The sequence below is a fragment of the Oncorhynchus nerka genome, linkage group LG15, assembly GCF_034236695.1.
Source record: "Oncorhynchus nerka isolate Pitt River linkage group LG15, Oner_Uvic_2.0, whole genome shotgun sequence".
In the NCBI taxonomy this organism is placed as follows: domain Eukaryota; kingdom Metazoa; phylum Chordata; class Actinopteri; order Salmoniformes; family Salmonidae; genus Oncorhynchus; species Oncorhynchus nerka.
Window position 1 is genome coordinate 6,932,483 of NC_088410.1, and position 27,982 is coordinate 6,960,464.

The 27,982-nt window shown below is 42.6% G+C and overlaps 1 protein-coding gene across 2 annotated transcripts; it reads right to left on the minus strand.

Annotated features, from left to right (window-relative positions):
* Nucleotides 1–226: 226 nt before the first annotated feature.
* On the minus strand, nt 227–27,624 carry LOC115122476 (cytochrome P450 3A27-like). Of its 2 annotated transcripts, none has more exons than XM_065002220.1 (13): nt 27,328–27,624; nt 26,929–27,022; nt 26,563–26,615; nt 25,559–25,658; nt 24,386–24,499; nt 16,421–16,509; nt 13,072–13,220; nt 12,597–12,724; nt 12,261–12,339; nt 11,966–12,126; nt 11,354–11,580; nt 10,777–10,939; nt 227–2,189 (listed from the first exon to the last, which is right to left on the minus strand). In XM_065002220.1, exons 1-13 carry the CDS (start codon nt 27,447–27,449, stop codon nt 2,145–2,147), a joined length of 1,524 nt encoding a protein of 507 aa, XP_064858292.1. In that variant the 5' UTR covers nt 27,450–27,624; the 3' UTR covers nt 227–2,144. The 2 variants fall into 2 exon arrangements, with proteins under 2 accessions (XP_064858292.1, XP_064858291.1); XM_065002219.1 differs by lacking the exon at nt 227–2,189 and adding an exon at nt 3,266–3,741 and having other exon boundaries at nt 27,328–27,623.
* Nucleotides 27,625–27,982: the final 358 nt, after the last annotated feature.

Sequence of the window (27,982 nt, forward strand, 5' to 3'; positions counted from 1 at the left end):
AATTACATCCAACGGCCACACAGGGGCAGTATTCGGATCTGAAAAGAAACGTGTGTGGATGACCAAGGTCGTAACACTACAATTAGGCCTCGCTGAATGAAATTATACATACAGTATGTCTTGATAAATAACACAAATCAATCTATATAGATTGTTCTCATGTATATTTGTGTGTGTTTGTGTCTTATGTTTTGTCTTATGAATGTTAATAAATACACAGACGACCTTGTTCATTAGTGTGATGATTTTATTGGTTTGTGATGATTAAAGTTAAAACCAAGCAGCTGCAGGGATCATCTCAACAGACAGTAAAGATTCTATTTTGGAATGACTGGACAGCAGAACACCCAGAGGAACAGAATGAGAGTACAGTTCTAGAGAACACCAGGCAGAGTTCTACATTCTAGGAGAATTCCAGCCACCAGCCACCAGTGTGCAGGATCCAGACATGACATCATGCCATGGATTTAATACCCCCTGGTGTCTAACTTTAACAAGACATGTACCTCTAATGCATCCATAGTATTACTATCTCTCTTTTACCTGGTGGAAATGGGTTTCTGAGTCCTACTCAAACCAAGCATGAGACTGAGACCAGGATTCAATCCCAGCACTTTGTCAGCTATGTGCCATTTTAAATGTAATTTCTGATTGAACTGACTGAACTGAACATTCATCATGAATGCAGTCTTATTATCATATTATATTAAGTAGTAACTATAATCAGCTGCAGGGTCAGGACTGAATATTCAGTAGCCTATAGCAGGGTCAGGACTGAATATTCAGTGGACTATAGCAGGGTCAGGACTGAATATTCAGTAGCCTATAGGAGGGTCAGGACTAAATATTCAGTAGCCAATAGCAGGGTCAGGACTGAATATTCAGTAGTCTATAGCAGGGGCAGGACAGAACATTCAGTAGCCTATAGCAGGGTCAGGACTGAATATTCAGTAGCCTATAGCAGGGTCAGGACTGAATTTTCAGTAGCCTATAGCAGGGTTAGGACTGAATATTCAGTAGTCTATAGCAGGGTTAGGACTGAATATTCAGTAGTCTATAGCAGGGTCAGGACTGAATATTCAGTAGCCTATAGCAGGGTCAGGACTGAATATTCAGTAGTCTATAGCAGGGTCAGGCCTGAATATTCAGTAGCCTATAGCAGGGTCAGGACTGAATATTCAGTAGTCTATAGCAGGGTCAGGACTGAATATTCAGTAGCCTATAGCAGGGTCAGGACTTGAATATTCAGTAGCCTATAGCAGGGTTAGGGTAAGGACTGAATATTCAGTTGCCAATAGATAGATAGATAAAGTGATAGATAGATAGATAGATAGAGTGATAGAGCAATAGAGTGATAGAGCAATAGAGTGATAGAGTGATAGATAGAGTGATAGAGTGATAGATAGCTAGAGTGATAGAGCAATAGAGTGATAGAGTGATAGATAGAGTGATAGAGTGATAGATAGCTAGAGTGATAGAGCAATAGAGTGATAGATAGTGATATACTTAACAAAAACGTTTCATGAGCTGAAATAAAAGATCCCAGAATTTTAACATGGGCACAAAAAGCCTATTTCTCTCAAATGTTGTCCACAAATCTGTTTACATCCCTGTTAGTGAGCATCTTATCCTTTGTCAAGAGAGTCCATCAACCTGACAGGTGTGGCATATCAAGAAGCTGATTAAACAACATGATCATTACACAGGTGCACCTTGTGCTGGGGGGAAATAACAGGCCACTCTAAAATGTGCAGTTTTGTCACACAACGCAATGCCACAGTCAGCATGCTGACCAGAGCTGTTTTCAGATAATTGAATGTTCATTTCTCTACCATATGCCGTCTCCAAAGTTGTTTTAGAGAATTTGGCTCTACGTCCCAACCGGCCTCACAACCGCAGACCACTTGTAACCACGCCAGCCCAGGATCATTTGCGGGGTGAGGGGGCGTGCAGAGAAGTATTGGTCTGCGGTTGCCAGCCCAGGATCTCCACATTCGGCTTCTTCCCCTGCGGATCATCAGTGGGGGAGGGGGCGAACGGAGGAGTATTTCTATCTGTAATTAGTGTGTAAAAACTCATTCTGAGTGGCTGAGCCCAGCTCCCCAGTGGGTCGGCTTGGCTCTCAAGTGGGTGGTCCTATGCCCTCATAGGCCCAGCCATGGCTGCTCCCCTGCCCAGTCATGTGAAATCTGTAGATTAGGGCCTAATTAATTCATTTCAATTGTTACATTTCCTTAAGTGAACTGTAGCAGAGAAAAATATTTTAAATTGTTCCATGTTGCGTTTAGATTTTTGTTCAGTATAGATAGATGTATAGATAGGGTGTTCTAGGGTAGGCTCCTCTAGGGTAGGGTAGGGTGTTCTAGGGTTTGGTGCTCTAGGGGAGGGTAGGTTCCTCCAGGGTAGGGGGCTCTATGGTAGGGTCCTTTAGGGTAGGGTATGGTACTCTAGGGTAGGGTAGGGTATTCTAGGGTAGGGTAGGCTACTCTAGGGTAGGGTACTCTAGGGTAGGGTACTTTAGGGTAGGGTAGGGTACTTTAGGGTAGGGTAGGGTACTTTAGGGTAGGGTATGGTGCTGTTTATGTTCTAGGGTAGGGTAGGGTATTCTAGGTAGGGGGCTCTAGGGTAGGGTAGGGTCCTCCAGGGTAGGGTGCTCTAGGAGAGGGTAGGGTGCTGTAGTTTGGGTAGGCTACTCTAGGGTAGGGTACTCTAGGGTAGGGTACTTTAGGGTAGGGTACTTTAGGGTAGGGTAGGGTATTTTAGGGTAGGGTAGGGTGCTGTTTGTGTTCTAGGGTAGGGTCGTTAGGGTAGGGTAGGGTGCTGTTTGTGTTCTAGGGTAGGGTCGTTAGGGTAGGGTAGGGTGCTGTTTGTGTTCTAGGGTAGGGTACTTTAGGGTAGGGTAGGGTGCTGTTTGTGTTCTAGCGTAGGGTACTTTAGGGTAGGGTAGGGTAGGGTGCTGTTTGTGTTCTAGGGTAGGGTACTTTAGGGTAGGGTGCTGTTTGTGTTCTAGGGTAGGGTACTTTAGGGTAGGGTGCTGTTTGTGTTCTAGGTTAAGGTACTTTAGGGTAGGGTAGGCTGCTGTTTGTGTTCTAGGGTAGGGTACTTTAGGGTAGGGTAGGGTACTTTAGGGTAGGGTGCTGTTTGTGTTCTAGGGTAGGGTCGTTAGGGTAGGGTAGGGTGCTGTTTGTGTTCTCAGGTAGGGTACTTTAGGGTAGGGTAGGGTGCTGTTTGTGTTCTTTAGGGTAGGTTTGTGTTCTTTAGCGTAGGGTAGGTTGCTGTTTGTGTTCTAGGGTAGGGTACTTTAGGGTAGGGTAGGGTGCTGTTTGTGTTCTAGGGTAGGGTACTTTAGGGTAGGGTGCTGTTTGTGTTCTAGGGTAGGGTACTTTAGGGTAGGGTAGGGTGCTGTTTGTGTTCTAGGGTAGGGTACTTTAGGGTAGGGTAGGGTACTGTTTGTGTTCTAGGGTAGGGTCTAGTAGAAAGAGTTATAGGTATATGGTGTGATCGATCGATAGTACTCCAGGGTAGGGTACTCTAGGGTAGGGTACTCTAGGGTAGGGTACTTTAGGGTAGGGTACTCTAGGGTAGGGTACTTTAGGGTAGGGTACTCCTGCATTTGGTTCATGTTGTTGGACTGTTCAGATTGGTGGTGGTGTTGCTAGAGGTGTTGCTACGGGGCTCCAGCCTCAATTTGATTGGTCGTTTTGGAATCAGCAGAATCTGGTTGTCCAGCTCCAACGGGATCTATAGAGGATAACAGAACAGAACATAACCTTGGTTGTCCATCTCCAACAGGTTCTATAGGAAATAACAGAACAGAACATAACCTTGGTTGTCCATCTCCAACAGGTTCTATAGGAAATAACATAACAAAACATAACCCTGGTTGTCCATCTCCAACAGGTTCTATAGGAAATAACAGAACAGAACATAACCTTGGTTGTCCATCTCCAACAGGTTCTATAGGAAATAACAGAACAGAACATAACCTTGGTTGTCCATCTCCAACAGGTTCTATAGGAAATAACAGAACAGAACATAACCCTGGTTGTCCATCTCCAACAGGTTCTATAGGAAATAACAGAACAGAACATAACCTTGGTTGTCCATCTCCAACAGGTTCTATAGGAAATAACAGAACAGAACATAACCTTGGTTGTCCATCTCCAACAGGTTCTATAGGAAATAACAGAACAGAACATAACCTTGGTTGTCCATCTCCAACAGGTTCTATAGGAAATAACAGAACAGAACATAACCTTGGTTGTCCATCTCCAACAGGTTCTATAGGAAATAACAGAACAGAACATAACCCTGGTTGTCCATCTCCAACAGGTTCTATAGGAAATAACAGAACAGAACATAACCTGGTTGTCCATCTCCAACAGGTTCTATAGGAAATAACAGAACAGAACATAACCCTGGTTGTCCATCTCCAACAGGTTCTATAGGAAATAACAGAACAGAACATAACCCTGGTTGTCCATCTCCAACAGGTTCTATAGGAAATAACAGAACAGAACATAACCCTGGTTGTCCATCTCCAACAGGTTCTATAGGAAATAACAGAACAGAACATAACCTTGGTTGTCCATCTCCAACAGGTTCTATAGGAAATAACAGAACAGAACATAACCCTGGTTGTCCATCTCCAACAGGTTCTATAGGAAATAACAGAACAGAACATAACCCTGGTTGTCCATCTCCAACAGGTTCTATAGGAAATAACAGAACAGAACATAACCTTGGTTGTCCATCTCCAACAGGTTCTATAGGAAATAACAGAACAGAACATAACCTTGGTTGTCCATCTCCAACAGGTTCTATAGGAAATAACAGAACAGAACATAACCTTGGTTGTCCATCTCCAACAGGTTCTATAGGAAATAACAGAACAGAACATAACCCTGGTTGTCCATCTCCAACAGGTTCTATAGGAAATAACAGAACAGAACATAACCTTGGTTGTCCATCTCCAACAGGTTCTATAGGAAATAACAGAACAGAACATAACCTTGGTTGTCCATCTCCAACAGGTTCTATAGGAAATAACAGAACAGAACATAACCCTGGTTGTCCATCTCCAACAGGTTCTATAGGAAATAACAGAACAGAACATAACCTGGTTGTCCATCTCCAACAGGTTCTATAGGAAATAACAGAACAGAACATAACCTTGGTTGTCCATCTCCAACAGGTTCTATAGGAAATAACAGAACAGAACATAACCTTGGTTGTCCATCTCCAACAGGTTCTATAGGAAATAACAGAACAGAACATGACCATGTTCCATCTCCAACAGGAGGAAATAACAGAACAGAACATAACCCTGGTTGTCCATCTAAAACAGGTTCTGAATATGAAATAACAGAACAGGTGGTTGACCATGTTCCAACAGGTTCTATAGGAAATAACAGAACAGAACATAACCCTGGTTGTCCATCTAAAACAGGATCTATAGAGGTGAACATGAACAGAACATAACCTGGTTGTCCATCTAAACAGGTTCTATAGGAAATAACAGAACAGTTAAACCCTGGTTGTCCATGTTCCAACAGGTTCTATAGAGGACCATGTTAAAACAGAACAGAACTGACCATGGTTGTGATCATGTTAGAATAATAGACCATGTTAAAACAGATGATGACCATGTTAAAACAGGTGCTGACAATTTAAAAAAAGGCACTGACCATGTTTAAAAGGCAGTGACCATGCTAAAACAGGCAGTGACCATGTTAAACAGCTGGTGACCAGGTTGAAACAGGCAGTGACCATGTTAAAACAGGAGCTGACAATGCTAAAACAGGCAGTGACCATGTTAGTATAGGCAGAGACCATGTTAAAATGAATGGTGACCCTGTTAAAACAGGCTGTGACCATGTTAAAACAAGCTTTGACCATGAGAAAACAGAAGGTGACCATGTTGAAACAGGACCATGTTACAACAGGTGGTGATCATGTTAAAAAGGTGGTGACCATGTAACATGTGCAAACCATGCTAAAACAGGTGCTGACCATGTAAAACAGGTGGTGACCATGTAAAACAGGTGGTGAATATGTAACAGGTGGTGACCATGTTAAACAGGTGGTGACCATGTTAAAACAGGTGGTGACCATGTTAAAACAGGTGGTGACCATGCTAAAACAGGTGGTGACCATGTTAAAACAGGTGGTGACCATGTTAAAACAGGTGGTGACCATGTTAAAACAGGCTGTGACCATGTTAAAACAAGCTTTGACCATGAGAAAACAGAAGGTGACCATGTTGAAACAGGCACTGACCATGTTAAAACAGGTGCTGACCATGTTAAAACAGGTGGTGACCATGTTAAAACAGGTGGTGAACATGTAACAGGTGGTGACCATGTTAAAACAGGTGGTGACCATGCTAAAACAGGTGCTGACCATGTAAAACAGGTGGTGAATATGTAACAGGTGGTGACCATGTTAAACAGGTGGTGACCATGTTAAAACAGGTGGTGACCATGTTAAAACAGGTGGTGACCATGTTAAAACAGGTGGTGACCATGTTAAAACAGGTGGTGACCATGTTAAAACAGGTGGTGACCATGTTAAACAGGTGCTGACCATGTTAAAACAGGTGGTGACCATGTTAAAACAGGTGGTGACCATGTTAAAACAGGTGGTGACCATGTTAAAACAGGTGGTGACCATGTTGAAACAGGTGGTGACCATGTTAAAACAGGTGGTGATCATGTAACATGTGCAAACCATGCTAAAACAGGTGCTGACCATGTAAAACAGGTGGTGAATATGTAACAGGTGGTGACCATGTTAAAACAGGTGGTGACCATGTTAAAACAGGTGGTGACCATGTTAAAACAGGTGGTGACCATGTTAAAACAGGTGGTGACCATGTTAAAACAGGTGGTGACCATGTTAAAACAGGTGGTGACCATGTTAAAACAGGTGGTGACCATGTTAAAACAGGTGGTGACCATGTTAAAACAGGTGGTGACCATGTTAAAACAGGTGGTGACCATGTTAAAACAGGTGGTGACCATGTTAAAACAGGTGGTGACCATGTTAAAACAGGTGGTGACCATGTTAAAACAGGTGGTGACCATGTTAAAACAGGTGGTGACCATGTAAAACAGGTGGTGACCATGTTAAAACAGGTGGTGACCATGTTAAAACAGGTGATGACCATGTTAAAACAGGTGGTGACCATGTTGAAACAGGTGGTGACCATGTTAAAACAGGTGGTGACCATGTTAAAACAGGTCCATGTTAAAACAGGTCCATGTTAAAACAGGTGGTGACCATGTTAAAACAGGTGGTGACCATGTTAAAACAGGTGGTGACCATGTTAAAACAGGTGGTGACCATGTTAAAACAGGTGGTGACCATGTTAAAACAGGTGGTGACCATGTTAAAACAGGTGGTGACCATGTTAAAACAGGTGGTGACCATGTTAAAACAGGTGCTGACCATGTTAAAACCATGACCATGTTAAAACAGGTGGTGACCATGTTAAAACAGGTGGTGACCATGTTAAAAATCCATTTTCTTAACAGGTGGTGACCATGTTAAAACAGGTGGTGACCATGTTAAAACAGGTGGTGACCATGTTAAAACAGCGTTGACCATGTTTGGTGACCATGTTAAAAACAGGTGGTGACCATGTTAAAACAGGTGGTGACCATGTTAAAACAGGTGGTGACCATCAGTTACAAACAGGTGTTTTTCCTGAAAACTTGGTGGTGACCATGTTTCTGACCTTTTGTTAAAACAGGTGGCTGACCATGTTAAAACAGGTGGTGACCATGTTAACAGGTGGTGACCATGTTGAAAACAGGTGGTGACCATGTTAAAACAGGTGGTGACCATGTTCCAAAACAGGTGGTGACCATGTAAAACTGAGAAGTGACTGGAAAAATACTGGGAGTTAAAACAGGTGGTGACCATGTTAAAAGACACCAAGAGGGACACCTGGGTGTAAAACAGGTGACCATGTTAAAACAGGTGGTGACCATGTTAAAACAGGTGGTGAAATGTCCGTGGTGACCATTCCTGTCGCATTTAAAACAGGTGGTGACCATGGAAAAAAACAGGTGGTGACCATGTTAAAACAGGTGGTGACCATGAAAATCAGGTGGTGACCATGTAAAACAGGTGGTTCATGTTAAAACAGGTGGTGACCATGTTAAGCATCCATGGACAAAATGGTGACCATGTTAAAACAGGTTTATCCAAAATGTGACCAACATAAACAGGTCCATGTTAAACAGGTGGTGACCATGTTAAAACAGGTGGTGACCATGTTAAAACAGGTGGTGACCATGTTAAAACAGGTGGTGACCATGTTAAAACAGGTGGTGACCATGTTAAACAGGTGGTGACCATGTTAAAACAGGTGGTGACCATGTTAAAACAGGTGGTGACCATGTTAAACAGGTGGTGACCATGTTAAAACAGGTGGTGACCATGTTAAAACAGGTGGTGACCATGTTAAAACAGGTGGTGACCATTTAACATGTGCAAACCATGCTAAAACAGGTGGTGACCATGCTAAAACAGGTGGTGACCATGTTAAAACAGGTGGTGACCATGTTAAAACAGGTGGTGACCATGTTAAAACAGGTGGTGACCATGTTAAAACAGGTGGTGACCATGTTAAAACAGGTGGTGACCATGTTAAAACAGGTGGTGACCATGTTAAAACAGGTGGTGACCATGTTAAAACAGGTGGTGACCATGTTAAAACAGGTGGTGACCATGTTAAAACAGGTGGTGACCATGTTAAAACAGGTGGTGACCATGTTAAAACAGGTGGTGACCATGTTAAAACAGGTGGTGACCATGTTAAAACAGGTGGTGACCATGTTAAAACAGGTGGTGACCATGTTAAAACAGGTGGTGACCATGTTAAAACAGGTGGTGACCATGTTAAAACAGGTGGTGACCATGTTAAAACAGGTGGTGACCATGTTAAACAGGTGGTGACCATGTTAAAACAGGTGGTGACCATGTTAAAACAGGTGGTGACCATGTTAAAACAGGTCCATGTTAAAACAGGTGGTGACCATGTTAAAACAGGTGGTGACCATGTTAAAACAGGTCCATGTTAAAACAGGTGGTGACCATGTTAAACAGGTCCATGTTAAAACAGGTGGTGACCATGTTAAAACAGGTGGTGACCATGTTAAAACAGGTCCATGTTCCAGAAACAAAGGTCACTGTGAGTCCTAGAACAAATGTTAAAACAGTGGTGACCATGTTAAACAGGTCCATTTAAAACAGGTGGTGACCATGTTAAAACAGGTCCATGTTAAGGTCTTTGCAGGTGACCATGTTAAACAGAAGTGGTGACCATGTTAAACAGGTGTGGTAAACCATGTTAAAACAGGTGGTGACCATGTTAAAATGGTCCATGAACAAACAGTGGTGACCATGTTAAAACAGGTGCGTGACCATGTTAACAGGGTCCATGTTAAACAGGTGGTGACCATGTTAAAAAGTGGTGACCATGTAAAGGTGAAAACAGGTGGTGCCATATGCATGTAAAAAAGGTGACCATGTGACCATGTTAAACAGGTGCTTTCAGGAAAAACTGGACATCTGCTATGTAACTGAGACCATGTTAAAACAGTTCATGTTAAAACAGGTGGTAAATTATTTAAAACAGGTGTTTTTGTGACCATGTTAAAACAGGTGGTGACCATGTTAAAAAGGTAGTGTGTTCTAAACCATGAAAATCTAAAACAGGTGGTGACCATGTTAAAACAGGTGGTGACCATGTTAAAACAGGTTGACCATGCTAATGAGCTTGAGGGTGGTGACCATGTTAAACATACAAAACGGGTTTGGTGGACCATGACCATGTTAAAACAGGTGGTCCATGTTAAAACAGATTTTTGGTGACCATGTTAAACAGGTGGTGACCATGTTAAACAGGTGACCACCAAAAAATGTTAAAACAGGTGGTGACCATGTAAACAAAATCATTAGGGCTGACCATGTTAAACAGGTCCATGTTAAAACAGGTGGTGACCATGTTAAACAGGTCCATGTTAAAACAGGTGGTGACCATGTTAAAACAGGTCCATGTTAAAACAGGTGGTGTTAAACCAGGTCCATGTTAAAACAGGTGGTGACCATGTTAAAACAGGTCCATGTTAAAACAGGTCCATGTTAAACAGGTGATGACCATGTTAAAACAGGTCCATGTTAAAACAGGTGGTGACCATGTTAAAACAGGCAAATGACCATGTTAAAACATGTAAAGTGTAGGTCCATGTTAAAACTTAGCCTCATTAAGGTGGTGACCTTTAAACAGGTGATTTTTCCATTTTCAAAACAGGTGGTGACCATGTTAAAACAGGTCCATGTTAAAACAGGTGGTGACCATGTTAGAACAGGTCCATGTTAAAACAGGTGGTGACCATGTTAAAACAGGAGCTGACTATGTTAAAACAGGTGCTGACCATGTTAAAACAGGTGGTGACCATGTTAAAACAGGTCCATGTTAAAACAGGTGGTGACCATGTTAAAACAGGTGGTGACCATGTTAAAACAGGTGGTGACCATGTTAAAACAGGTGGTGACCATGCAAAAAACAGGTGGTGACCATGTTAAAACAGGTGGTGACCATGTTAAAACAGGTGGTGACCATGTTAAAACAGGTGGTGACCATGCAAAAAACAGGTGGTGACCATGTTAAAACAGGTGGTGACCATGTTAAAACAGGTGGTGACCATGCTGAAACAGGTACTGATGTTTGATGTCATATTCTGTCTGCTCAGGTGAGCGTCTCACCTCGGTCTCGTCGCAGACGGAGAAAGTGAAACTCTGGAGGATCTCGACAATGGCCAGTTTGATCATGATCAGGGCGAAGCGCATCCCGATACAGTTCCTGGGCCCCGCCCCAAATGGCATGTACGTGTACGGATCAATAGGCTCCTTGTTCTCCTTACTGAACCTGGACAGGTGGAGGGCAGACACATTACACATTGTATTGTAGTTGATTTGTGGTTGTGGTTCAGTCAATATTACACATTGTATTGTAGTTGATTTGTGGTTGTGTTTCAAACACATTAAACATTGTGTTGTAGTTGATTTGTGGTTGTGGTTCAGACACATTAAACATTGTTTTGTAGTTGATTTGTGGTTGTGGTTCAGACACATTAAACATTGTGTTGTAGTTGATTTGTGGTTGTGGTTCAGACACAACACATTGCACTACAGTATTATAATGCACTGTAGTTGTGGTTAGCAAAATGAAAAAAATGCTATTGTTTTTGTATTGTGGTTATGTTATGGTTGAATTGTGGTTGTACTGTGGTTGTATTAAGGTTGTGTCATGGTTAGATTGTGGTTACGGTGCAGTCAGTACCTCTCTGGTTTGAACTCCTCAGGGTCGGACCAGATCTCTGGGTCACGGTGGAGGGTCCACGTGGGAACCAGGACAACGCAGTCTTTGGGAATGATGATGCCGTTAATCTCCACAGTCTTCTTGGCAACCCTCTCCAGTCGCGGGGAGATGGGGTACAGTCTCAGACACTCGTTCAACACACAGTCCAAATAGTCCATCTGCATCAGAGCTTCGTACTGGATTGGAGCCTGCACCATGGTTACATACAAATCAGTACCTCACCTCATCTGACACCGGGGATACACACACATCAGTACCTCACCCCATCTGACACCGGGGATACACACACATCACTACCTCACCCCATCTGACACCGGTGATACACACACAAATCACAATATCTATCACCACACAGTATCTATCTCCTCCTGCAGTTTGGTCATGGTGTGGGGGTTACCTTGTTGGGGAACACAGTATCTATTTCCCCTGCAGTTTGGTCATGGTGTGGGGGTTACCTTGTTGGGGATCACAGTATCTATCTCCTCCTGCAGTTTGGTCATGGTGTGGGGGTTACCTTGTTGGGGAACACAGTATCTATCTCCCCCTGCAGTTTGGTCATGGTGTGGGGGTTACCTTGTTGGGGAACACAGTATCTATCTCCCCCTGCAGTTTGGTCATGACATGGGGGTTGGTTGCCAGGTTATAGGCCAGGAAACTCATAGTACTGCTGCTGGTCTCGTAGCCAGCGAAGATGAAGATCATGGCCTGAGACAAGATCTCATGATCAGTCAGTCCTTTGGAGGGAGAGAGAGAGAGAGAGAGAGAGAGAGAGAGAGAGAGAAGAATAGTTTCCAGGTGTGTGTTTGTAACAATAGTTTACAGGTGTTTGTTTGTAACAATAGTTAACAGGTGTTTGTTCGGCAGGTACCTTTAGTCTGTTCCTCTCCTGTCTTTGTGTCGCTGCCTTTCTGAGAGTCGATCATCAGCTGTAAGAAATCCACCCGACTCTGGAAGCAGAAAGACATGAGGTCAAATCCATCCAATCACATCCAACACAAACAGATTCTACTGGATCTGGTCCAATCACAACCAACACAAACATATTCTTATGGATCTGGTCCAATCACAACCAACACAAACATATTCTTTTGGATCTGGTCCAATCACAACCAACACAAACATATTCTTTTGGATCTGGTCCAATCACAACCATCACAAACATAAACAAACAACACAATCAAATATAAATATAAAACATGTTTACGGTTGAGATCCCAGTGTCACGTCCAGATTTGATCTTAATCAGCGAGGCGTAAAAGAAGTCTGTCACCGCAGTCGGGAAGATAGAAAACTTCATCTTCTCCAAGATAGGACCAGTGAAGGGAAACAAACCTGGAGAAGGAGAGGAGGGGAGGAGAAGAGGAGAGGAGAGGAGGACAGGAGAGGAGAGGAGAGGAGAGGAGAGGAGAGGAGAGGAGAGGAGAGGAGAGGAGAGGAGAGGAGAGCAGAGGGGAGAGGAGAGGGAGAGGAGAGGGAGCAGAGGGAGAAGAGAGGAGAGGAGAGGAGAGAGGAGAGGAGAGAGGAGGAGAGGGAGAGGAGAGGAGAGGAGAGGAGAGGAGAGGAGAGGAGGGGCAGGAGAGGAGAACAGGAGAGCAACTATTTATTGAAAGGTGTACATCTTCATATGATTAAAAAGTACAATTCTGCATCCGTGTGTGTCTGTGCGTGTGTTGTCTCACAGACTAGGAGGAACAGTGGGTTTAAAAGGTCAAACTTGGTCATTTTCTTGACGTTGGAGACGAAGGGGTCTGAAGGGTTGTTCAGAGAGTCAATGTCCACACTGAAGGCTGTGCTGGTGACCACGTCCATACTGTAGGGCCCAAAGAACCTGCAACACAACCACAATTACACAACTACTGATCACAACTACACAACTACTGACCCATTTCTGCTCTCCTGTGCCTGACTTCCCTGCAGCTGTTATACACTACCTTACATATAAAAGGGCACACTTTTCGGCATTTGCTGTATAATCGATGAGAAACTCCATATTGCTAATGTTCGGTCCCTTACTAGACGTTCGCAAATATTTGTAAAATTTGCAAACGGCGGTGGGCCGTGCACCGGGGCCAGATCTTCCGTGAAGTCATCGAACGAAGTCTCTCGGAAATTCCACCAGATGGCGAATGGACTCTTTATTGCAAATGTACAAAACATCACCAATCACTACATGACCATTTCTCCTAAACGGAAAAGACTTCGAAGACGAAACTTGGTGAGCATAGGTTTGGCATAATGGGCTGTTAGCACCGAAACAAGATGGCGTCGAGGCCTCAACGCTTTTTGAGTTAAGGCCCTTTTTCTGGGATTAAAAGTCAAAAATGAAAATTGAGCGCTAATTTGACCGCTTCACGTCAAAGTACATGAACCTACGGTGTCAGGAAAAAATAACCATCATATCATAATTTAAGAGAGATTGTACAATGTACAATTGGTGATGTTCAAATATATATATATTTTTAACGTTTTTGATCCAGTTGCGGAATGTTCAGACGAATCCATTAAGGTGGGTTTCGGAATTCGTGATTTCTGATATTTTATGTTATTTTCTGAAATAACACTCAATCATTCAACCCTTTGTAAATAAGTCAGTTCTTAACGTAAAGACTTAAAACTCAAAATTCTGTAAGAGCCTACCCCAAGGGGGATATGTGTTTACTTTCAGCTTCCTGTGTCAACCGGAAGAGCCTGAAATTGGAGTCATAAGGGATGTTTCAAAGGGTTAAAAAGGTCACATCTTTCCAAAACTTCATATGTGTGATTAGGCAAACCTGTAAATCAGTAATTTCTCCCAACAGATCCCCCATAGGGGATGTTTCGAAGGGTTGAAAGAGTCAGATCTTTCCAAAACTTCATAAGTGTAATTAGGCAACCCTCATGAACTGTAAATCAGTAATTTCTCCCATCAGATTTGCAAGAAAAACTCACACACACACACACACAGCAAGGATGGAGTGACACAGGGTGGGGCTTACAGCCACACAGAGTCTGCAATAGTTACCTTCGTTCGAACAATCAAAGAACCGTCAGACCTAGAGCTCTGAAAGTTAGAGCTCTGGAAACCTGTTCTAGAGCTAAAGTCAATAGTGCACGGTGAGTTATGTGGCTCTAGAAGGTTATCAGACCGAGAAACAGCCTCATACATTTGCAATAACTTCGATTAATTTTGACCATCACGAAAATGACAACATTTAGAAAAGTCCCAGAGTTGCAAGACTAGGTGCATTGACACCGCCTCGGCCCATAGAGATGGATCCTTATGTTTCTGTCCGATAGCTCATTCAAGGACCCCGTAGCAATGCCTGGAAAATGTGGATTTTCAGCACCAATTAAGGTTGCTGCTCATGCTTCAAATGACATATCAAGCCAAAACTTGGGATTCGGGGTCGCCTCAGCTGGAACGTAACTACGTGTTTTACGTTTTTATTATGGTGTAAACTGAAGGTGCTGTGAATATTGGGTCTGCTCTGAAATATGTGATAGTTGGCTTTTAAATTAGTTGGAAACAGTGGGTTTGGTGTCAGTTGGTATCAGTTTGGTGTCAGAATTATGTCTAATTGACTGATGGACGGTGACTTGCTAGCTGACTTTTGTCCATTTGCAATATGTCTAAACAGTGATAGACATTTAGGTACCATCACCAAATTGACAATCTGACATCAACACCAACGAGCGATGGAGAGTAACCAGAATCACTGCCCGGCCATCCCGAGTTCACCGGGCCAGTCAATTTAGCATTTCTGCAGTATTTTTGAGCATTTAACATTCGTGATGGTAATTGCCCATTGAAACATATTGCAAATGGACAGCCGCACGCATGGTGATTGGAATTGGTTACCAGGAGCACATTTTTAAAATGGTCTCTAAAGCCTTTAGGAGGGTGCAAAGGGTCTACGGTTGGGTAGGGAGCACCCCCCACCCGTGCCCATCCAATAGGGGGTGCCACTATTCAGTTTGGATGTTTTTCAAAAAATAATCCCACTTCTCCCTCATCATACATGACAAATATACCATCTAGGTTGATTCATGGCTTAACATAGTGCTATATACAATTTGGCAGTACAAATGCCATTTGGACAAGATTCACAGACTTTTGGGTTTGGAAACCGACTTCCTATGATCGTACATGGCAAATGGACATAATATCCTGAATTGGCACTTTCAATACTTTCATATTGCATTTGGACATTTCTTATGGCATTTGGCAATGGTTCACTGACTTTTTACTTCAACTTTTGACTTCCTATTACTATTTAATAAAGCTGCCAGTTGAGGACTTGTGAGGCGTCTGTTTATCAAACTAGACACTCTAATGTCCTCTTGCTCAGTTGTGCACCGGGGCCTCCCACTCCTCTTTCTATTCTGGTTAGGGCCAGTTTGCGCTGTTCTGTGAAGGGAGTAGTACACATCGTTGTACGAGCTTCAGTTTCTTTGGCAATTTCTTGCATGGAATAGCCTTCATTTCTCAGAACAAGAGTAGACTGACTAGTTTCAGGAGAAAGTTATTTGTTTCTGGACATTTTGAGCCTGTAATTGAACCCACAAATGCGGATGCTCCAGATACTCAACTAGTCTAAAGAAGGCCAGTTTTATTGCTTCTTTAATCAGAGCCATAGTTTCCAGCTGTGCTAACATAATTGCAGAAGGGTTTTCTAAGGATCAATTAGCCTTTTAAAATGATAAACTTGGATTAGCTAACACAACGTGCCATTGGAACACAGGAGTGATGGTTGCTGATACTGAGCCTCTGTACGCCTATGTAGATATTCCATAAAAAATCATCCGTTTTCAGCTACAATTTACAACATTAACAATGTCTACACTGATCAATTTGACGTTATTTAGATGGTGAAAAAAATGTGCATTTCTTTCAAAAACAAGGACATTTCTAAGTGACCCCAAACTTTTGAACGGCACTGTATATGATATATATATTTATATGTTATAATATTTAAATATCTATGTATGTGTATTACAATGAAGACTCAGGGGTGTTGTAGAGGTTAGAGGTCAGAGGTCAGGACTCACTCCTTCACTTCAATGGTCTGGTCTTTATCTGCCTGCTTCTTCATTCCGTTCAGCAGGTTAGCAGAGTGCTGCTTCATGATACCAAACATCTATATGTATAGAGAGAGACAGAGACAGAGAGACAGAGACAGAGAGAAACAGAGACAGAGACAGAGACAGAGAGAGACAGAGACAGAGACAGAGATAAAAAATTAAGGAAAGCTTTGACTATGTACAGACTCAGTGAGCATAGCCTTGCTATTGAGAAAGGCCGCCGTAGGCAGACATGGCTCTCAAGAGAAGACAGGCTATGTGCTCACTGCCCACAAAATGAGGTGGAAACTGAGCTGCACTTCCTAACCTCCTGCCCAATGTATGACCATATTAGAGAGACATATTTCCCTCAGATTACACAGATCCACAAAGAATTCGAAAACAAATCCAATTTTGATAAACTCCCATATCTACTGGGTGAAATTCCACAGTGTGCCATCACAGCAGCAAGATTTGTGACCTGTTGCCACGAGTAAAGGGCAACCAGTGAAGAACAAACACCATTGTAAATACAACCCATATTTATGCGTATTTATTTTATCTTGTGTCCTTTAACCATTTGTACATTGTTAACCTCATAGTCCGACCAAACCCGTATGCGGTAGCGTAACTACAGCCTCAAGCTCATTAGCATAACGCAACGTTAGCGATTTCTAAAAATCACAAATGAAATGAAATAAATATGCCTGTTCTCAAGCTTATCCTTTTCTTAACAATCCCGTCGTCTCAGATTTTCAAAATATGCTTTAGAACCAGAGAAAATCACTAATTTGTGTAAGAGTGGTGATAGCTAGCTTAGCATTAGCGTTAGCATTTAGCACGCAACATATTCACAAAAACCAGCCAAGGAATCAAATAAAATAATTTACCTTTGAAGAACTTCAGATGTTTCAATGAGGAGACTCTCAGTTACATAGCAGATGTCCAGTTTTTCCTGAAAGATTCTTGTGTAGGACACATCGTTACCTTTTGTTACTATGCATATGGCTACCGAAACTAACCGAAAATTCAGTCACCTACATGTCAAACTTTTTTCCGAATTAACTCCATAATATCGACTGAAACATGGAAAACGTTGTTTGAATCAATCCTGAAGGTGGTTTGTCATATTTCTCTCCATTGAAAGCACCGTCCTTGTAGCCTGGTTTGTTCTGAGATTTGAATGGAAAAATACCGGGACCTGACTTTTGCGCACCGATTGCCACGCAGACACCAAGCGGGACACCTGGTAAATGTAGTCCCTTATGGTCAATCTTCCAATGATATCCCTACAAATACGTCACAATGCTGCAAAGACCTTGGGGAAACAAGAGAAAGAGTCCGTTCATTCCTGTCGCATTCACAGCCATATAAGGCGATCATGGAAAACGTAGCCTCAGAAATCCTGTGCATTTCCTGGTCGGTCATACATCTTGGTTTTGCCCGAAGCATTTGTTCTAAGGGACTCACAGTGAAAATCTTTGCATTTCTGGAAACGTAAGACTGTCTTCTTTCCAAAACTATCAATTCCAAGCATATTCGAGCATCTTTTCGTGACAAAATATTGCGCTTAAAACGGGCACGTCTTTTTATCCAAAAATGAAATACTGCCCCTAGAGTCTTAACAGGTTAAAACACTGTATATATATAATATGACATTTGTAATGTCTTTATTGTTTTGAAACTTCTCTATGTGTAATGTTTACTGTTCATTTTTATTGTTTATTTCACTTTATATATTATCTACCTATTATCTACCTCACTTGCTATCACATGTTTCCCATGCCAATAAAGCCCTTGAATTGAATTGAATTGAGAAACAGAGACAGAGACAGAGACAGAGACAGAGAGAGAGAGAGAGAGGTTAACAGAGTGCTGCTTTATGATACCAAACATATATATATATATATTATGGAGAATGCGGGCATTAGGTGGAGACTGCAAGGAAGGTGTACAGTCAGGGCAGGGAAAGTACCCCAGCTGAAGGTGCCATTATTGATTGGGAGAGACTGCCCCCTATATAAGGAGCTTCGGCAGATGACGTTACACACAGGAAAAAGGGGATCAGGTGTCTCTATCACACGGCAAGAGCCGGGCCACCGAAGGGGGACAGGAACGCTAAAACAAATCCAAGCCCGAGGTAGTAGCCCTACAAGGAAACGTAGCCTCGACCTCGTCCTCTGGAGCAGAGGAAGAAATAGCGATCCAATGTCTCCGACAGCTATTCCAGGAAACCACCGGTGAAGACACGTGCGAAGGGTTATATACGACGCAGGAAGGAACCAGGGGCTAAGCGATAAATTTGAAGCCCCATCCGAGGAGGGAACATGGAAGGGATTCTCCTCGGGCAGCCCTGGCGGGGATGGGGAACAACCTCCACACTCCTCTACCGAGGTCGACCTGTCCCAAGAATTAATGGGACAGTTCGGCACCTCTCAGCATAGAGACCCAGACCTACGGGATGCCATGAGGAAGGTGAAGGTGATCGACGGGAGAAACGTTGACGGATCAGGTGAGCCCTCTCTTCCCTACTATGCAATCAGGCAACGAAGGGGGAAAAACAACAAAAAACAGGAATTATTAATGGTGTCTAGACCATACAGGGATACTGTCCTACAGCTGGCACATTCCCACGTCTTAGGAGGACACCTGGCACGGGACAAAACTATCGACAGAATCATGCAGAGGTTCTATTGGCTCCGTGTCACCTGGGATGAGGCCAGGTATTGTAGGACGTGTGATCAATGTCAGCGTACCGCCCCACGGCAACACCTGAGGTTCTATTGGCCCCGTGTCACCTGGGATGAGGCCAGGTATTGTAGGACGTGTGATCAATGTCAGCGTACAGCCCCACGGCAACACCTGCGTGCTTTGATTCCTCCCCCCATTATAGAGACCCCCTTTGAACGCATAGCTATGGACCTCGTGGGACCCCTCCCAAAATCTGCCAGAGGACACGAGTACATCCTAGTTGTCGTAGATTACGCTACCAAGTTCCCAGAGACATACCCTTTCGTAACATGTCTTCAAAGGGAATCTCCAAGGAATTGTTCATGATGTTCTCTCGAATGGGACTTCCCAAGACAATCCTAACCGATCAGGGAAGCCCGTTCATGTCCCGGTTGATGAAGGACTTGTGATGTTCTCTCGGATGGGCCTTCCCAAGACAATCTTAACCGATCAGGGAACCCCGTTCATGTCCCGGTTGATGAAGGACTTGTGATGTTCTCTCGGATGGGCCTTCCCAAGACAATCCTAACCGATCAGGGCACCCCGTTCATGTCCCGGTTGATGAAGGACTTGTGATGTTCTCTCGGATGGGCCTTCCCAATCCTAACCGATCAGGGAACCCCGTTCATGTCCCGGTTGATGAAGGACTTGTGTCGGTTATACCAGGTTCAACAGACAACGCACAAGCATATTCCACCCTCAAACAGACAGGTTGTGTGAATGCCTGAACAAAACAATTAAAAGCATGTTGAGAAGAGTGGTGTCCCGAGACGGGAAAAACTGGGACATGCTTCTCCCCCACTTAATGTTCGCCCTGCGAGAAGTACCCCAAGCGTCCACTGGGTTATACCAGGTTCAACAGATACATACAGTGCCTTGCGAAAGTATTCGGCCCCCTTGAACTTTGCGACCTTTTGCCACATTTCAGGCTTCAAACATAAAGATATAAAACTGTATTTTTTTGTGAAGAATCAACAACAAGTGGGACACAATCATGAAGTGGAACGACATTTATTGGATATTTCAAACTTTTTTAACAAATCAAAAACTGAAAAATTGGGCGTGCAAAATTATTCAGCCCCCTTAAGTTAATACTTTGTAGCGTCACCTTTTGCTGCGATTACAGCTGTAAGTCGCTTGGGGTATGTCTCTATCAGTTTTGCACATCGAGAGACTGAAATCCAAATCCGGCTTTAAACTTCTTCACAACAGTATCTCGGACCTGCCTGGTGTGTTCCTTGTTCTTCATGATGCTCTCTGCGCTTTTAACGGACCTCTGAGACTATCACAGTGCAGGTGCATTTATACAGAGACTTGATTACACACAGGTGGATTGTATTTATCATCATTAGTCATTTAGGTCAACATTGGATCATTCAGAGATCCTCACTGAACTTCTGGAGAGAGTTTGCTGCACTGAAAGTAAACGGGCTGAATAATTTTGCACGCCCAATTTTTCAGTTTTTGATTTGTTAAAAAAGTTTGAAATATCCAATAAATGTCGTTCCACTTCATGATTGTGTCCCACTTGTTGTTGATTCTTCACAAAAAAATACAGTTTTATATCTTTATGTTTGAAGCCTGAAATGTGGCAAAAGGTCGCAAAGTTCAAGGGGGCCGAATACTTTCGCAAGGCACTGTATATATATATATATATATATATATATATATATCCAGAGAGAAAGAGAGAGAGAGAGAGACGTAGAGATAGAGAGAGAGAGAGACGTAGAGATAGAGAGAGAGAGAGAGACGAGAGAGAGAGAGAGAGAGAGAGAGAGAGAGACATAGAGATAGAGAGAGAGAGACGTAGAGAGAGAGAGCGAGACAGTGGTTAACAGAGTGCTGCTTCATGATACCGAACATCTATATATATATATATATATATATATATATATAGCAGTTATTAATTCAGACCCATAACCATTCAGATGGCAGTAGACTATAGCAGTTATTAATTCAGACCCATAACCATTCAGATGGCGGTAGACTATAGCAGTTATTAATTCAGACCCATAACTATTCAGATGGTGGTAGACTATAGCAGTTATTAATTCAGACCCATAACCATTCAGATGGTGGTAGACTATAGCAGTTATTAATTCAGACCCATAACCATGAAATCTTTGTGAAGAGAAGTGAAAGCCATCAGCATGTAATTCTAGTCCTATATGAAGAAGATCTGGGTCCTGGGTGGTGCAGCGGTCAATAGCACTGCAGAGCGACAATACAGCCTGGTGTTCAATCCCAGCGCCACATCCGTGACCGGGAACCCCATAGGATGGCACACAATTGTCCCAGCGCCGTCCGGGACCTTGTCTTATCGTGCTCTAGCGACTCCTTGTGACAGGACAGAGCGCCTGGAAGCTGTCTTTCACATTAGTGCTGCTGACATCTGGGTCTAGCAGGAAGTAGGTGGTCATGTCTCACATAAGTGCTGCTGACATCCGGGTCAAGCAGGAAGTAGGTGGTCATGTCTCACATAAGTGCTGCTGACATCCGGGTCAAGCAGGAAGTAGGTGGTCAAACGGGTCATGTTTCAGAGGACGCATGACTCCACCTTTGAATAGTTATGTTAATAAGGTATCTGTTTTTTGTTTCTTAATAAATTTGCTAAAAAATGTTATTTTTGCTTTGTCATCGTGGGGTAGATAGATGAGGAAAAATTATAATTTAATACATTTTAGAATAAGGCTTTAATGTAATTTCATACTCCAGACGTCGACGTTGCTCATCCTAATATTTCTATATTTCTTAATTCCATTGTTTTACTTTTAGACTTGTGTGTATTGTTGTGTCTTGTTAGAAATTACTGTTGGAGCACAACCATTTACACAGTGGTGGGCCATCAGGGCCAGCAAGGCCTTGTTTACTGCTGTAGGAGCCAGGAGCACAACCATTTACACAGTGGTGGGCCATCAGGGCCAGCAAGGCCTTGTTTACTGCTGTAGGAGCCAGGAGCACAACCATTTACACAGTGGTGGGCCATCAGGGCCAGCAAGGCCTTGTTTACTGCTGTAGGAGCCAGGAGCACAACCATTCACACAGTGGTGGGCCATCAGGGCCAGCAAGGCCTTGTTTACTGCTGTAGGAGCCAGGAGCACAACCATTTACACAGTGGTGGGCCATCAGGGCCAGCAAGGCCTTGTTTACTGCTGTAGGAGCCAGGAGCACAACCATTTACACAGTGGTGGGCCATCAGGGCCAGCAAGGCCTTCTCTGCTGGCCTAAACATCATCAGAATTTTTTTAATTTTTAAAATATATTTTCCCACAAATACGTATTAAATTATTCCTCAGAGTAAGAGTTATACTCTTCATTTCATAGAGTTCCTCTTGGTTGCACTGCTTCCAGGCCCAGGTTGAGATTTGGAGGGCTGGTCTTTATGTTAGATCTTTTATCCAATCATATTCAGCCATCATATGTTGCCAGGGGTCTAAAATCTGCCCTCAGGCCTTCAGAATCAACAGTGTGGGCACTTGTAGCTTAAAGTGAATGGAAATTAAAATTTAGTGTCAACCAATCAGCTTTAGAGTTGGCTATTGTACGCCTGCTGGCTGGCTAGATAGCAGGCGTAGTGCGTGCACGTCTTTTGATTGGATTACCAATATTGAGAGACAGGTCCTATGGGCAGGTCTATGCAGAACCTCCGAACTGGGAAACTGAATTTGATAAACAAATTAATTTGCGTACTACTAAGCTGTTTTTTCAACCCACAATGGCGGAAGGAGGATATAATCATAACGCCATTCTCAAGATGAACTTTTCAAGAAAAGTTAGACATTGTAAGGAGAGGTCGCCCGACGCGGACGCTACAAAGCCTGTCACAGGCGGGAAAGGGGTTCGTTCGCCACTTTCAAAGTTCCAACTACGAGCGCTATCAATGGCTCACAGGCTCCGAGAAGCACTGCAAACTGTACTGCTGGGAATGCCTATTATTTGAAAGTGATCGATTTGGTGTTTGGAGCCACACTGGCTTTGCAAACTTGAGTTGTCTAACCAAGGCAGCAACGAGACACCAAAGTACGGCTGGGCACTTACAAGTAATGGTGCTTTTGAAAACTTTTGGGGACACCCGAGTGGATCTACAGCTCAACGAACAAGCGTGCAATGGAGCTGCACAATGAAAAGGTGAAGAAAAATAGGAAAATATTGAAAAGACTCATTGATTGTGTTTTTGGGGAAACAGGAACATTCATTTAGAGGACACGATGAAAGTGCTGACTCTTTTTTTTTTTTACTTAAAGCTCAAAGTTTGTGGACCAGAAATGGATAGAAGAAGAATATTAATATAGCTCTGTTGCACTCGACTATGTTCTTGCCTATTAGTTGAACTGTACTGTACTCTTCCCCTGCAATTCTCTAAATAAAAATGTCAATTTCAAGGTGACGCAACGCCTGGTTATACTGCGTTTCTGTCTAAATGTATAGTGTCTAGAGCCATGGCATCATAATGATGGTAATAAGAGGTGGATTAATTTGGGTGGGACTGTGTAGGACCTCACTGAAGCCCCAGGCCCCAGGCCCACGGCCCCAGGCCCCAGTCCCCAGGCCCCAGGCCCACGGCCCCAGGCCCCAGGCTCCAGGACCCAGGCCCCAGGACCCAGGCCCCAGGCCCACGGCCCCAGTCCCCAGGCCCCAGGCCCCAGGATCCAGGCCCCAGGACCCAGGCCCCAGGACCCAGGCCCCGGGCCCACAGCACGCCACTGCATTTCACTACACCCATAACTGCTAAATATGTGTTTGCGACTAATACAATTTGATTTGACTTAGGTTTGAGTTCATAACAAGCTATAAAGAGTTAATAAACAGTTTACAACAAGCTAGAATGAGTTAGGAAATAGTTTATAACAAGCTATAATGAGTTAGGAAATAGTTTATAACAAGCTATAATGAGTTAGTAAAGAGTGTATAACAAGTTATAATGAGTTAATTAAGTGTTTATAACGAGCTATAATGAGTTAATGAAGTGTTTATAACAAGCTATAATGAGTTAATGAAGTGTTTATAACAAGCTATAATGAGTTTATGAAGTGTTTATAACAAGCTATAATGAGTTAATGAAGTGTTTATAACAAGCTATAATGAGTTTATAGAGTTTATAACAAGCTATAATGATTTAATAAAGAGTTTTTAAGTAGTATTGGTAAAGAGTTCATAACAAGCTATAGAGTTTATAACAAGTTGATAAAACATAGAAAGGGAGAGATGGAGGGATGGTTCTACCTCTTTCAGTCGTCCAGAGGTAAAGGAAGGTGAGAGGACACTGCGGATCCGTCTCCACGTATCGTCCTCGGCAACGGACAACGCGTCAAACATCTCACCGTTCAGATGGAAGTCCTAAAACATGGAGGACAGTTGTATTAATTATCAAACAGATCACCATTCAGATGGAAGTTCTAGAACATGGAGGGCAGTTGTATTAATTACCAAACAGATATTCAAACAGATGGAGGACAGTTGTATTAATTATCAAACATCTCACCATTCAGACAGACGTTCTAGAACATGGAGGACAGTTGTATTAATTATCAAACAGATCACCATTCAGATGGAAGTTCTAGAACATGGAGGACAGTTGTATTAATTATCAAACAGATCACCATTCAGATGGAAGTTCTAGAACATGGAGGACAGTTGTATTAATTATCAAACATCTCACCATTCAGACAGACGTCCTAAAACATGGAGGACAGTTGTATTAATTATCAAACAGATCACCATTCAGATGGAAGTTCTAGAACATGGAGGACAGTTGATTAATTATCAAACAGATCACCATTCAGATGGAAGTTCTAGAACATGGAGGACAGTTGTATTAATTATCAAACAGATCACCATTCAGATGGAAGTTCTAGAACATGGAGGACAGTTGTATTAATTATCAAACAGATCACCATTCAGATGGAAGTTCTAGAACATGGAGGACAGTTGTATTAATTATCAAACAGATCACCATTCAGATGGAAGTTCTAGAACATGGAGGACAGTTGAGTAATTATCAAACAGATCACCATTCAGACAGACGTTCTAAAACATGGAGGACAGTTGTATTAATTATCAAACAGATCACCATTCAGATGGAAGTTCTAGAACATGGAGGACAGTTGTATTAATTATCAAACAGATCACCATTCAGATGGAAGTTCTAGAACATGGAGGACAGTTGTATTAATTATCAAACAGATCACCATTCAGATGGAAGTTCTAGAACATGGAGGACAGTTGTATTAATTACCAAACAGATCACCATTCAGATGGAAGTTCTAGAACATGGAGGACAGTTGTATTAATTATATGATTTAATGATCATAGTATTTATATAATATTCACACTGTGTGTGTGTGTGTGTGTGTGTGTGTGTGTGTGTGTGTGTGTGTGTGTGTGTGTGTGTCTCACCCTGCGGTTGATGAAGATGTTGTAACACTCTTTAATCAGGACGGTCTTGATTATACTTTTGTCCATGACACACAGAACAGGCTGCCTCCCATCATAGATCCTTCACAGAGGAGAAACACACACCTGGCTTTAACCACTATATATACACCTACATGGTACAGACTGCCTCCCATCATAGATCCTTCACAGAGGAGAAACACACCTGGCTTTAACCACTATATATACACCTACATGGTACAGACTGCCTCCCATCATAGATCCTTCACAGAGGAGAAACACACCTGGCTTTAACCACTATATACACAAACCTACATGGTACAGACTGTAACTGAATGGAATCAGATTACGGTACTGAGTTTTGGGGTAATGTTGGACAGGTAAAACTAGTAACTGAATGTAATCAGATTACGGTACTGAGGTTGGGGTAATGTTGGACAGGTAAAACTAGTAACTGAATGAAATCAGATTACGGTACTGAGGTTGGGGTAATGTAGGACAGGTAAAACTAGTAACTGAATGTAATCAGATTACGGTACTGAGGTTGGGGTAATGTAGGACAGGTAAAACTAGTAACTGAATGTAATCAGATTACAGTACTGAGTTTGGGGTAATGTTGGACAGGTAAAACTAGTAACTGAATGTAATCAGATTACAGTACTGAGTTTGGGGTAATGTTGGACAGGTAAACTAGTAACTGAATGTAATCAGATTACGGTACTGAGTTTGGGGTAATGTTGGACAGGTAAACTAGTAACTGAATGTAATCAGATTACAGTACTGAGTTTGGGGTAATCTTGGACAGGTAAAACTAGTAACGGATTACATTTAGAAAGAAACCATGGAAACCCACACATTTAACCACCTCATATAAAACTACATTGAAAACATTATTCTGGTCGTATTATTACTATTTTTCATGGTCACATCAGCAGGTGATGAACTGAAAGGAAAAAGCATAGTACAGTTGTGAGTCATCCTAGTACGGTACAGCCAACTGAACTCACCCCCAGATTCTCCCGTACTTCTGAAAGCACTCTGTGTCAAAGTTAGTGATGCCCTGTAGAGAGAGAGACAGAGAGAAAGAGAGAGAGAGAGAGAGAAGAAACAGCTGATTCATGCCATAGGAGGACACTTAGGTGTGTCTTACAACTGAGAGTTGAGGTGAGAGTTGAGGAGGGTTTGTTATTTTCTATGGTCCCCCAAGGAACACAACTTCTAGACTAATCAAGTCTCATATTACCTTGTATTTATCTATTGTTAAAACAACCGTCTAGTCCTCTTTTTCCTTCTCAACGTATTGTTTTACATGGGGGGAAATAACACTGTTGTTTAAAAGATGAGAGAGATGTTTATTCTGAATGTGTACTAACCTTTCTGTACTCCATCATTGTGCCAAAGTAAGGTAGGGGTTTGGGACCAGGGATACCCATCTTAGTGAATACACCATAGGGCCAGTACCCATACCTGTACACACACACACACACACACACACACACACACACACACACACACACACACACACACACACACACACACACACACACACACACACACACACACACACACACACACACACACACACACACACACAGTGTGAATATGATGTAATATGTAATATATAATATGATCTAGAGAAGTATATAAAAAACATATATATCATATCTTGCATTGTTGGAAAATGACCCCTAACTAAGCATTTCACTGTTAGTCTACACCGGTTAACTACGATAAATGTGACAAATAACATTTGATTTGATGTAAGTCCTTACACTACAATGAGGGTGATGAGGAGGGCCAGGAGGGTCCAGGTCTCAGCGGAGAAGTATGGTAGAAAACTCATCATCTTTCCTCCGGTTCGGCTCCCTGCTGCTTCTGAAAACAAAGGCTCCATTTCCTCTCAGGTTCTTTGGAGTTGGACTTCTCCGATGGTCTGACAGGTTTTGAGTTGTTTTTTCTGTCCGGTTCTAGTGTCGTTCTTCTGCGACGAGGCCGATCTCGCCTACCGACCGTTGCTCTTCTCTGTACTCTGTTTGAGACCGTGCAGGTTGGAAGTTACTCTTTTACCCCGTGTGATGTGTGATGCTTGCTAGAATAATGATGAACCACAATGTTATTTGCGGTTCAACTTCAAAATAAGAGTCCCATACTGGAACTGATGCAAACAGATACAAATCATGTAATAATGCCATATTTGGATTAGATAATGCTGAACAGGGTTGGAATGTTGTTACATGAATTAAACAAAAGACAATAAGTAGTTCATTTGACACACAAAAAATAGTTGAAGTCCCACTGTGGCTGTATTAGAATTGCATTGAGGCAGACTTCTATTAAACTGTACAGCGTTACCTCTGGATCTTGAGTCCATGAAATGTGAAGAGTTTACAGAAATATTAGCGTTTTAGCTCTTATTACAGGACTTTA